This window comes from Pholcus phalangioides, unplaced genomic scaffold (assembly GCF_987345545.1).
Source record: "Pholcus phalangioides strain wild (caught in Gottingen) unplaced genomic scaffold, Ppha-v1.0 ptg000016l_1, whole genome shotgun sequence".
NCBI classification, from domain to species: domain Eukaryota; kingdom Metazoa; phylum Arthropoda; class Arachnida; order Araneae; family Pholcidae; genus Pholcus; species Pholcus phalangioides.
In genome coordinates, this window is record NW_028301609.1 from 14,818,975 (window position 1) to 14,833,032 (window position 14,058).

At 35.9% G+C, this 14,058-nt stretch overlaps 1 protein-coding gene across 4 annotated transcripts in view; it reads right to left on the bottom strand.

Annotated features, from left to right (window-relative positions):
• The window catches only part of LRR (capping protein regulator and myosin 1 linker 1 leucine rich repeat protein), a 124,503-nt gene that overhangs the window by 66,043 nt on the left and 44,402 nt on the right, over positions 1 to 14,058 (bottom strand). For all 4 annotated transcript variants that reach the window (XM_089245681.1, XM_089245683.1, XM_089245682.1 and 1 more), the window contains exons 7-9: positions 10,346 to 10,419; positions 4,364 to 4,439; positions 3,683 to 3,771 (exon numbers count right to left, since the gene is read on the bottom strand). In XM_089245681.1, the coding sequence (XP_089101807.1) occupies positions 3,683 to 3,771; positions 4,364 to 4,439; positions 10,346 to 10,419 (239 nt within the window). The remainder of the gene's footprint in view (positions 1 to 3,682; positions 3,772 to 4,363; positions 4,440 to 10,345; positions 10,420 to 14,058) is intronic.

Genomic DNA, 14,058 nt, shown 5'->3' on the forward strand with positions numbered 1-14,058 from the left:
GTGTCTTTCGACGTTTTGTTTGCACGAGTGGCGAACATTTTCAAGAGTTACATAATGGCGACAGCACAATACCAGCCATCAACCTGGTTTCGATATGTGGACAACACATTTGTTATATGGGGTCATGGAGCAGAAAAACTTTCACAATGGAGAAAGAAGAGGGGACCCTTCCGTTTCTAGATGTTCTGGTCATGACGAAAAGTAATAGATTGGGCCATACGGTTTACCGTAGAAAGACGCACACAAACAGATACCTGCACTTGAAGTCTAATCACCATCCTGCCCAGAAGCAAGGTAAGATCAAAGCTAAGGTATGAAAGGCAAGAAAAATCTGTGAACCAGAACATTTTGGTGAAGAAAAATTACCTGATTAGGACCTTCCAGGCCAATGGATACTCTACAGGGGATGAAAAAATGCCTCACGGAAAGTAGAAAAACCAGTGATGTACAGTACAGGTTGACAAGTCAGCCGTAGCAGATCATGCCCTGACCAAGGATCACAAAATTCTCTTCGCGAACACCAAGTGCTATCCAATGACAAGAGATACTCGTATTTTCAACATATTTTTAGAGAAGTAATCGAAATTCAAAAGCACAAGAACTGCTTCAACAGAAAGGAAGAGAGGATGAAAATCAACAGTGCTTGGTTTCCCATTTTAAAAATGAGATTGAAACCCAAGCATTATTAAGAGCCCTTAGGATCAACTTCGGCCAATGGGGAAAATCTGGCTCAACAGATCAATCCCAACGTGCAGGGAGAAGGCATAAGTAGTAGCCTTTTGCCTGCCATTAAGTAATTCTTGAAAATGTTCGCGACTCGTGCGAACGCAACGTCGGAAGACAAAAACTGCACTTCATGTCAGCTAAAAACCCAAAAACTTTTACATTTAATTTTAATTTAAAGGGTTTGTTAATTTTTATATTTAAAGGCTGTAAAATTGATGCAAGTTCACCAAGTATCAAACCAAATTAAGTTTTTCTTTTTTGCTTTGGCTTTAAATCATCGATTCTGAGAGTTTGAACATAACTACAAAAATCACTATTTATATAAAAATTATGTCCAATGAAGATCGTCTCAGATCTTCAAGCTAGCCATGTGTTAATTAGCTAAGGCTAGTTAAAATAGAAATTGAAAATAGAGGAAATATTTAAAATTATTATTCTCGAGTATTTAAAATCAATAGTTTGGACTATTTAAGATTTGATTACAGACGTCCCAGTCCCTTGGAAAACTCCACATATTTAATTTTGATTTGATACTTTACCCATCATCTCTAAGTTTTTATTCATTTCTTGAAGGTTTATTCATAAGATTGGCAATTGCCAATCTATCTCTTATTTCTTTATCCATGCAATTCTCCATTCAGGATCCTGAGAACCCCAGCAGTAGCTAAGGGATACCCCTATTTGAATGGCGACTGCCCCATCTACTTACACCGGTCTGTGATTGTATTTCTTTTAATTGGGACTATGTTCCCACCGGCTTGGACAAAGCATCTTTCATGTTAATAATCTTACGCTAGTTGAAACAGAAATTGAAAATAGAGGGAATATTTAAAATTAATATTCTCTGGAATTTAAAATTGATAGCTTGCAGTATTTAAATTTGTTATTTTAAGATTTAATTATAAAGAACTTCAAGTTTCCAGGTGCCAATAAAGCAGGCGGCAGTAAAATATACTATGGCATAGCAAGCAAGTAATCCAATAATAGGAACTGGATAGTAGACATATTTCTTGAGGATTTAAAGTAAATGGCTCCATGCAAATGAAGATGCTTTGTCCATGCCGGTGGGAACATAGTCTCAATTTAAAGAAATACAATCACAGATTAATGTAAGTAGATAGGGCAGTCGCCGTTCAAATAGGGAATCCCTTAGTTACCACCGCAAAGCATCTGGTCGGTTGTATTCCAGGGATGCCTAGGCAAGAAGGATCATCCGAGGAGTTTTGTCTTTTAGAAAAAACAGAATCATAGAAAATAAAGAGGACCAATGAATAAAAGAAAAATTTCAAGGTGGAGAATAGATGACTGCCATTAAGTAGAAACAGAATCCCTTTATTTAAGAAGTGCAATTAAAGTATAACAGAGTATCTAAAATGCTGAGTTTGTTAGTCATGAGTTGCGATGAAAGAGAAAAATTGAATAGGTTTAAGGTTAAGTAATGGCCGCTGGGGTTCTCAAGGTACTGAATGTAGAGTCGCATGGACAAAGAAATTAGGGATGGATCGGAGTAAACTTTCCCCCATCGTCTTCTTATCGGTCGCAGGTCCTCAGCTGTACTTCTACAGCGATTTCAGAGAAAATAACTGGGTTCTAAACTCCCAAAAGAAGAAAGCAACACTTTATTTCATTTGTTATCCAACATCCCCCAACGAAACCGTCATGTCTCTTTGGTGCAACCTTTCACACTACTCTACTTTTTCGAATGTTCCTTTTTGTTTTTCTTTCCTTCCTCTCGTAACTTCAGTTTCTCCCAGGCCTTCTTCCAACTCTTTTTCTCCTGAACCTTACAATCATCAATAGCTAATCTATAGTTACTGCTGGAGTTCTCAAGATCCTGAATGGAGAGTTGCATGGACAAAGAAATAACGGATGGATTGGCAATATTCAATCTTATAAATAAACCCTCAAGAAACTAACAGAAACTTAGAAACTATGGGTGAAGTATCAAATCAAAATTAAATGGGTGAAGTTTTAAGAGGGACTGGGACGTCTGTAATCAAATATTAAATGGCGAGAAAAATCTGGACATGAGTTAGAAAGAGAGTTAAAAAGAGAAGTGAGTAATGACGAGTTAAAAAAGTAAATAGGACCGGAGTTGTGTGGAACTCAGAAATCGATGCTCAGGTCATGCTGCCATAAGTTTCCAAGCCTTTGGAGAATGCAGAGGGGTCTCTCAATGAAGATGGTGAGTGATGCATGGATTATATTCTCTTTCCCATATGTGACTTATAGTGTAGGTTCTCATACTTAATTGTTTTGGGGCTAACAGAAGTGTAGTGAAATCACGAGTCATATAGTGTTCAAGTTCACATATTTAATTGCTTTGGAGGCCATCAGATGAATTTGTTAATGAATTTGACTGGAGTATGTAATTCTTAATATGAATGTTAATATAGAAAATACAATTTGCATTAATGAAATATTCAATTAAATGTATAGAGCGAATAAACTAATTAATTTTAAAGTATCTCATGCATGACTACTTATGCGTCAAGTTTGCCTGGGTTATACTTATATAAATATACAACATAATCGAAAATAAATAAGAATGATATTTTTTTATGTATTTAAGAGAACGGTCGCAAGCCAGAATGGGCTAACACATGTGTAGGCCATCTAGCTATATGGTTTGGTAAAGTGGGGTTCGATATTTTCTCCTACAAAAACTGACCCATATACGTGTACAAGCCAACCCCCACAAATTAAGGAACAAATTTTTTCAACCAAAAAAACTCAACTTATACACAAGTATATATGGTAACTCTTTTCCTATATCAATTTTGAATTGCGTGCAAAGCTGAATATTTGATACAGTTAATTTTTAGTGTTTTAGATAAATTCAACTTTTGTTGCCATACAAAGTCATGAAGTTGAATGTATAACAACAAAAGTTGCAAGTGGGGGGGGGGGGGAAGCGCTCAATATTTTAATTATGCATGTTTAAAAAAATTCATACGCTTTCATTCCAGTATTATCAAGATACAACTCTTCCAAAGCAACTGATCTCCTTAGAACAGTGAGAATCACATCAAAAGCTTCAGATACCTGCAAAAAAAGTTAATTATCACAAAAGCTCCAAACGTTGTAAGCTGTTCAAAATATGCTACATGACATGGACTGATACAAATACTCTAGGCCAGCCGTTATCAACTGGTGCTCTGTGGAGCCCTTAGGGCTCTATGTTATGCCAGCCACTCGAGAAAAAAAATAAATCAGTAAATTTGATAAATAAAAAAATGAAAACTGCTGCTCCAGGCTATATTAACATAATATAATATGATTAATTCATTAAACATGTCTATTGAAGCATTTTTCAACCGCCGGGCAGCAGCATGGTACTGGGATACGAGTGATTGACTATTTCTTTTTTCCAAATTCATTTTCCATTAGTCGCGTGTTAGACAGAGCCTTCCACTCACAAAAATAAATTAAACCAGAGTGTGGGATACCAAAGGTTGAGAACCACTGTTCTATTAGATGGGGATGCAAGATTTATGAAAAATGATACAGAGTTTAATGACCCTGAACAGTTTTTTTCACCCATTAAATGTCAGCATGAAGAATACAAAAAAAAAATAATACAATAACTAGGAAAGTAAAACATAGTATGATATGAAATACTGATAAAGAAACTCACCAATTTCGTATTACTTGCTCTAAATTTAGTAAACCATGTATTGAAAGTCAAAGCTGAAATGATTGGCATCAGATCTCTGTGTGATAGATTATTGAAAATCAATAAATATGTAGAATACACACAATTCATAACCATAAAATCCAAATGATAAATTTTTTTAAATTTGCGAATCCAAAAAAGAACCTTAGTTAAGTCTTTTTATATGAAACTAACAATTTCATCATGTTTTAAACTTTTATCAATAGTTATTTACCTAGACATTAATTTCATTATTTCATATAATATTAGACAGTTTAATTATGACTCCAGTCATTTTCTTCTTCCTTCAAAATTTGCTGTCTTAAATATAGTGTCTATAAATATCTTTGCTGTCTTATTACCTACTCTATAATATAAAATCACAAACTCGAAAAGGGCCTGTTTCTAAGCAACCAAAATTAGTGACGATTTTGTGTTACGTTTTTGAGTGACGGAAGTCGGTTACAATTTCGGGTCAAGTATTCATTTAACTCTAGCATATATTGGGACCCATTTGACCCATCGGGACCATGTTAGGTGCATGTACCGAGAGGCTCCCACATCCTTCAGCAGGGCCTCTAGGCTGGAATTTAGATGGCGAGCCCCCAAACCAGCTTCTCAGGGGCCCTTCTGTGGCTAATTTATAGTGTGAAAAATGATGGCCCTTGATGAATCTCATTCTTTTCTGTTGTAGAATTTGCAACAGCGGAAGCCCAAGATAAAGCCAGTCTGGGGCCCCACTAAAAGTATGCGAATTGGTATCCCGGGTAATTAGTTGGGGGCCCTGGATTTTATTCGTTGGTAAAACGAATACAAATGAAAATTTTTCATGGCACTCGCAGCGGGGGAATGACTGACAAGCTTCCAGGTCAGGGCCCCATGAAAATGTTTCAGGTTCTAATTCGGGGCCCCTGGATGTATCTCACTGGATTTTTGTTGTTTAACATTGTAAAATTCGCAACACATCGGTAGCCTGAGATATATCCAGTCTGATGCCCCACTAAAATTCAGCGAATTGAATCTGGGGACCCCCATGGGGAAGTTTTCTGGGGGTACTCGATGAATCTCATTTGTTTTTTGTTGCTTATTATTGTAAAATATCGCTTCTTCAGGAAGATGTGCTTTCACACGTCACTTTCCGTAGCGCGCTGATGAAGTAGGACGAAATAAACAAGATATGTTGTGAAGGGAAGTGTGGGGGGTTGGCCGCCAAAGGCGGAAGGGGGCAGAACCCCCCCCCCCTTCCCCTAGTAACACATAAATAAACAAGTTTTCATGTACTGGATATAAGTGGATTATTCCATGCTTAGTGACAAAGGATGCAAATGCAAACTGCTTAAAAACCATCAATTTTTTTTTCAAACAATTTGTGTGTGTTTCATGGGTTTCTCCTTAAAATATTCTCGCTTCTGCTTTCTAACACAATTTTGTATAAAATTTATTGACTATTCAAAGAGGTTTAAATGATAGTACTTCAAAGAAACACAACTACCTATATGAAACCTACAGATTTTTGATTAAAAGTTTTTAGCTCAGTTGAATATCATATGCTGTTTAAATATTTAAAAAAACCATGAAATTCCCCAGCCCAGAGGAATGTTTACAACGTCCATGCATGGTTAAGTAGTGGTATATAAATGGTAGTGGTATATAAAAAAATTAAACCACAATAAATGCAAGTAATTTATTTACTCACATTTTTTCAGGCTTACATTTAGAAAGAATATACCCATGCAATTGCTTGTAACATTTTATGTTATTAAACACAGTATTGATTTAACAAGAGTGGCTTAGAAGGAGAATCTCAATATTATGAGTAATTTGCAACAGGGTTGTTTGGTTTAAATTATGTTGGTTTAAACAATGGTTTTAATCAAGTGGTTTTTTAAAAAATTACATAAAAGTGGCCTAAATATAATTTTTTCTCCTTAAAAACTCATTATTAGCCAATATGTTTTATTCTTACCACATTTTCTATATTCTTGGGGTACATTCTGATGGTATATCTTTAAATGGTGCAAGATGATAAGTGGTTTTTTCAAAAAAATCTCATAAAAGTGCCCTGAATATAAATTTCCTTTCATATTAAGTATCTCAGTTGCTCTGAAAATTATAGTGATACCTCGGTTTTTGTTGATAATGCGTTCTGAAACAATTGAAACAATCTGAAACCGACACAATTATTTCTATGTGAATCAATGTAAATCCAATTAATTAGTTCTAGACTCTCCAAAATAATACAGAAACACATTTTATAAAGAATAAATATAATGTTTAATACTAAAAATAATAAGAAATTATTTTTAATGTTTTAAAAATGAATATAAAAGACTAATGTAAAGAATAAATAAAAATTTAACATGGAATTCACATTTTTATACCTTTCTTAGATGTGCCAACTTTTGGAATCCAGAAATCTGGAAATTCCCCGGCACTTAAACTCGACCAAAAAAAAAAGTCACGAAAACATTTTTGAAAAGAATTTTTTTCAATCAATTAAGAAAAAGTTCCATTCCACCCCCCCCCCCCCAAGGCAGGTTCTGCATTGCCCCTGAGCAGAACATAATTTAATGTCAGTCTTTCCATGCAGAATAGACAAATCACATCTACATACTGTTCATAAAACATAAGTTTCCTTTTGTGGATGCTATCAGTGATGGATAATTGTGAGTATATGAACTCTTAAAAAAAAATTTATATTTTCTTTCTGAAGACATGTTTAATCAGAGGAACCAATTAAAAAACTTCAAAATACAAAGCTGCGGACGAAAAAACTTTAGGCTGTTAATGGAATACAATAACGATTATACAGGAATTTCGGCAACCAAGGGCATCCCCCTGATAAATGATTGCCAATAAACACTACGTAAACAAAGTCATGTCTTTTCCAGTTGCTTAAATGCGGTCACCAAGACTTTTTTATGGCTGCTCGATGGAAATGACCACGGTTGTCCTCTATGGGTGTTTTCCCTAACGGTGACGGCAGTCATTGACATCACAACAATGTGGAAGCTCACAGAAAATCTAATTTTTTGCCAAAATCCAGAGAAATTTTAACAAATCCGGAGAGCAAGAGGAAGGGTGAGAAATCCGGAGTCTCCCGCCTAAATCCAGAGAGTTGGCAGGTCTGCTTTCTGAAGATTCTTCTAGGCATATGGAAGATGGAGAGAAAGATGGGGGGGGGCGAGGTGCAGATATTATTGTCTGGAAGAAAGAATCCCCTCCATAAGGACCTTAGGTATCAAGGCACTATCTAGGATCACTTCCTGGGGCACCATCTGAGTTCCAACTCACACCTGCCCCGTGCCCAGTAACACTGTGCGAGTCAGTGCACCTTTCAAATTTTTCGAAGCAGCCTCTGCTGGCTTTAAAATCAGTACGTACTCTAGCACTTGTCCCAGGCATTTTCTTAATGCAATTGGCATACAACGGTTTGGCCTTTTCAAATATGATGGTCCAGAAACAGAATTGCCATCTAATTGTTTTTGATTGATCCAAATTAGTAATAACTGCTCAACATCTTCAATTACTTGTGATCTTTATTTCGTTAGCACATTCAAACCTTGCGGTATATTAGTCTTCTTTATTACTTCCTTTTTCGACATAATGGAACCTATCATGGATGGCGAAATCCCATAATGCTTCCGATTACAATAATCTCAATGCCACTCTCATATTTTCAATGCTTTCCTTCTTCAACTCGATCATGTTCTTGGCATTCTTCTAAGGGCTGCTGGCTCTAGAAATTTTCTTTGGTTTCCATGGAATTGTTTGGCTAGATGTGCAAGGTGATGCTCACACGAGAAATAATGCCACATTGAGCAGGAGAAAAAAAATTAGCAGTGAGGTGAAGTTTGCACATTAATGAAATCTGAGGCAACCGACGAAAACAAGACAAATTTTCTGTGGAAAAAAATATGATAACAAATGTCAATGAAAACCGAGGTATTACTGTATACAGTACAAAAATTTCTCATTCTTACACCATTTTTTAATTTTGCACTACATTCTGATGCTCTATCTTAAGCAAATTCATGAATGAGGATTGCATCACACATATGTGGTAGTGATGCATTATCTCACAGGCTTTTTTCCCCCTTCACAAAGTAGTAATAACAGTAGTGACTTCACTGGCATGCTAAGGGCAGATGGTCTTACAATCCAAAATTAGACCAGCTGCTCGTTAAAGACAAAAACCAGTGCACTAGTAGTTACATTAACTCAGACATTTTCATTTTCTTTCCATATTTCCAAAGGCAGCAGCACATCTCATACTGTATATCGCCATCAGGCTAAATATTGAATTATTATTATTTTTACATATTTTAACATTACCCCCAGCTAATCAAGGTCCTACCATACAGTATTAAAAGCCCGAAATTGGCCAGTTTGTGAAGTGTCCTGCCCAAATAATTTTCAGTTAGAAATTCTTCGGAATATGGACTGGGTCACTGTTTGGTTAGGATGTGCAGTAGTAAGTGATTTATAAAAAATGATCAGCTATATACAGAGTGATTATAATTAAAGTTCTGATTCCAAAACATGAATAAGAACTGCTGGTCAGAATGGCTTGAAAATTTGCACAGATCCATTGCATGAAGCAATGGAATATTCTTTGACAAAAAAAAAAAAAACAACTTTAAAATGCACAAGTAGATGATGCTGTACTTGGCCAGTAGTATAATCTATTTTGCGCAACCATATCATTTTGGCACTTCCAACAGCATCAGTGTGTGAATAGCAGGACTGGACAAATCCCAGATGTCGGATTGACTAGACCATTGGTTTTGGCACCTAAAATTTTATATGCATCATTGCTTGAATGAAGTGTAAGTACGAGACAATTTTTTTTTAGTTTGTAATAATGTGCCTTCCAACATGAGAATGGGTCATAAAGTCCCGCAAAAAGAAAAAAAAGAAAAAATTACCCAGGACCTTTTCTTGGGAGAAAATATGTTTCGCTCTTAATGAATTTGGCTGGCACCTAAATTCTTTTTTGATTTGTCCAGCCCTGATGGATAGCACAACTTTTATCAAGATGCACATAGCAACATTAGTAATGCAGCTGCTGAAGATCCTTTTTGCCAATAACGACATGACACCACACCTTGCCACCATGTTCACATGACTGGTAAACACTACTATAACCCTTGCAACTTTTGGCTTTGGGAATACCCCAAAATGTTATGTGCAGTGGTCAGATTGAAAAATTGGATGAATTTAGCACTTCCACATCATTACCATGGCATAGGCCTACTCTGATCTGTTGTTGAACAACTATCTTCTGTTCAACATATTTAACATTTCTTGTATAAGTTGTAGTTGTTTGTTAAAATGACTTTTTTTCGACTTTTTGATTTTTGTGATGTTTCCATGAATTACAAATTTGTGCAATGCTAACTGCATTATCATTTTGCCTTGACTGGCTGTCATATCCATTCTGCGAGCACAAATTTTCCATGTGCTGCATGAGTACAGAGAATGCCAATAACGACATGACACCACACCTTGCCACCATGTTCACATGACCGGTAAACACACCCTTGCAACTTTTGGCCTGAATATTTTAATGTTAAAATATTCAGGAATATTTATAGATTAATCAATATGGGAATTGTGTTCATTTACATTAATAAACATTTTATTTTAATTAATTATTAAAAGTTTTATAATTTTTCAGAAATTTTATTGTTTTTAATGTGAATGTTATGAAAAGCAAAAAAAAATCAGGTTTAAACCAAAAAAAAACCAGTTTTTGGTTTTTTCACCAACCCTGATTTGCAATGAATCATTGAGAGAACGTTGATGATAATTGCTTATAATGAGAAATAAACTACAATGAAAACTTTTCCAACCACACACTGTAAGCTCTTATTGTAGCAGACCTTTACTGTATTAGTAAGGCAATTTCAAAATTACGGATACAAAATTTATTTCGAGAAGAAAATCAAAAGATAATTTTACCTTCCATCCAAATGGTCAAAATCCAGGAGAGAGAGCTCTTTGCTGTCATGCGACAAATATATTGTATCCACATCCTATACAAGCAGAAAGTTTATCAAAACGTTAAAGCACATGGAAAATATTCAAATGACTTTAAAAAGTCAGTTGATTATCAATAATATTATATACTAGCTTACCCATCGTGCGTTGCCGCAATCTCAGAAGAAAGGAAATTCAAGGAAATGAAAAAAGGAAAAAAAACTTTAAAAAAAACGATGCCAGAAACCTTCGCAGGGTGTACTCAACAACTTCCCAAAGTTTCATGGCGATCGGATGAATGGTGTAGTAATGCATTAAGGACAAACACATATACATTCGTTTTTATATATATAGATTTCCGTTGGTTCCTGTTTCTCATCTATATAATGCGAAAGCAATATCCCTATGTTGATATTTACATGCCATGTACTACATAACAGGAAAAAAAGTAACTTAATTCTTCTTAGTGATTCAGCAGTTTCAGCAATAATTAGCAAATTATTCATAAATTTATTTTTTAGATACAATTATATCCCGTATTTAGAATCATATTTTTCCCGTATTTTTTATTGTTAACGTATGGTTACCCAAAGAAGGTCTAATTTTCTATTTTAAACCATGAGTATATTCTTGTAGTTACAATTCAATTACAAAAATTCAATAATTTTTCGGTCAGTTGGAATAAAATTACCAAGTCTACCTGCAGATCACCACCTGTGCCATTGTAACAATAGTCGGGAACCTTTGGGGAATTTGCCAAACCTGCCTCTATCTCTTATTTTTGAAACATGTTTATATAGTTGTAATTATATAATTTTGAATAGAATTTGTTATGTTTTCTTACCTTTTATAATCGTGCACGGTTGATTGAATTAGTCTGTGATATTTTCATCGCTCATAGTCCGGAAAAATGTGCGATCCTGATCACAGCCATTTTAAATTGTTGTTGCCCTTTTTATTTTGTGAAAGTACCTATAAAAAATCTATTGTAATTTCTTTATGCAAATTGGATGTTGTATTTTCCTATTGGTTGTGCTCTGATGTGTATTTTTCTGAGATGGTCGGTCCCAGGAGTTGGATCGTTCCGCACTTCCTTTATAGGTATAAATACCCGGAGTCACTTCGCATTCTCTCGCATTCAATCTCGCTTTCAACTCAGTATACATCACTTAAGGTGAAGGTGGTCGCCTTTCGGTGAATCATTCATAGTATGAAATAATTCGTCTCACTGGTGCCCCGCACATCGCCGGCTGGTTCCAGATCCATCATGCCTCCTCTCTAGTCATCCGTTGTCACTGCCATCATCCCGGTTCCTATCATTGCTGGTCAGTAACTTGGCTTGTCGTCGATCGACGCTTCCGACCGCCTGATCGTCACCATGGCTGTAGCTACTGAGCCTGCCATTCTCGTTGCCACGTGGTGTCTCGGCTCATTGACCTTTGCCCGCTCCTGTCAAGGTCAATGACGTCACTGGTCGAGTGATTCAAGATCGTCAAACTTCAGTCGTCGGACTATATAGATAAGTCAACGGACTAACATGGCGATTGGTATGAATTAGAGAAATAATTTTGTTCTGTTAATTGTAACCTAGTTAATTGTTAAAAGTATTAATAAATTTACTCATGTTAAAATCTAGAAATTCTCTTGAAATCATTTCTCTCTCTTTTATTGTGTATCGACTGCACCGATTTCGCCAGATCAGAATCCTGTGTAGTTATGCAGGGTTGTCGCATCATCGCCATGGACTACTTCTGGGCCGCGGACGATAGGTTGAAAAATGCTGCTATAGCGTATGTCTGGGATGCTCTTGGCGAGAGCACCAGGTCTACAATGGCACAAATATTCAAAAATTACACTTCATTCGGAATTTGAACTATAGATGGTGCAATTAAAAACTGACACACAACACTACACACACTCGTACTTCCGGCACAACTCCACCGGTAGTAAATTGTCCATGGCGATAGACTAGAGTTGTACTCAGTTTGAAAGAAAGGAAGAAAACAAAGGCTGTTTCATCTCTTTGATGTTGTGCTTGCCGCTCAGCGGGCATGGTCTCGGAGCTGCTATGTGAAGTAACAGTCCTGATAACTTTCACTTTTTTTCTCGCAGACCATATCAGCTTTTCAAACAGAGTATCAAAGAAGATTTTATATTTTAGTGGCGCATTTCACAGCTTTAAGTCAGATTTCTCGATATAGTGGTGTTTTAGCATCACTGCTATGCACATGTGGTATTTTTATTACCTTTTTTTAATCAATAGCTTACCCATCGCGCGTTGCTGTAATCTCAGAAGAAAGGAAATTCAAGTAAATGAAGGAAAGGGGAAAAAAAGCTAAAAAAAAAACTGCCAGACACCTTCGCGGGAGTGTACTCAACATGTAACATTACCATTTAGGCCCCCGCAGAAATGGTCCTTATTCTGGTCCTTATTCTTAATAGTTAATAGAATAAATGTTTATAATTTAACTGAAGTCTTGTTCCAAACAACTTCCCAAAGTTTGATGGCGATCGGATGAATGGTGTAGTATTGAATAAAGGACAAACAGACACACATACATTCGTTTTTATATATAGATTAGCTATAATACCCGGCACTGCCCGAGTTTTCTTCAATGAGGCTTTTTGGACACGTGATACTTTTTTTTTTGAGAGACATACAAACCGTGTCTAAGTTAACCAATATGGTGCCTTCCAATGTGACCAATGAAAGAAACAAATATAGATTTAAAGAAACATAGAAATGAATATACAGGGTGTTTCAAAAATAATCATCGATTTTAAAAAGTTATAACTATTCAGCTTTTAATCCATTTTGATCAAATAATTTATTGGTAGAAAAAGGAAAATCTTGAGTTTCACTCAGTTGCCGACAGGTAGCACTAATGCTCTTCCTTCGGTCATCACTTCAGTGTTTGTCAAGATTGGCTTTTTCCACAGTTAGAAACAGATTCGGATGACTTCATTTTTCAGTAGGACAGGAAACCACCACACTGGAGCTTGAATGTTCGAGAATTTTTGAACAATCTCATTCCTAAACCATGAATCGGCCGTACGGGACCTGATGATTCAGTTAAACATCACTGGCCTCAAAGATCGCTGGACTTCATAGTGTGCGATTTCTTCTTGTGGGGGTTTCTAAAAGACTACGTTTATGTGCCTCCCCTTCCAGCTACATTAACCGAACTGAAGATATGCATAACAGCAGCTGTGGAAGAAGTGGATGCAAACATGATCCCAAAAGTTTGGGACGAATCTGACTACCATCTAGACATATGCCGTGCACCCCAAGGTGAACATATTGAGCATCTTTAATTTGGTTTGTAAAAAAACTATGATTAGCCATGTAATATACAATTAATCTTAAGTGTTTGTGTTCAGTATTTTTCGTAATGTACACATTTCAAATCGGGTGATTCTTTTTGAAACACCTTGTATTTTTTTTTTTTCCTTTTTAAGGGAAGCTAGGTATTTGAAATCCCCCCACCCCCCCGAACTTCAAGTTATTCATCTGCTTGTTTCTGCTTCAAAAAACGTTTAATTAAAGCTGTGGAATTTCTTTGATGTACTTTATGGGCCCATATTAATTTTAAAACATTCTAAACTATATGAATTTATGCAGTTGAATATTAAAAGAGAATAGGGAGACATTAATTTTCATGCTTGGGAAGATATAAAAAGTTGAAATCAATGTT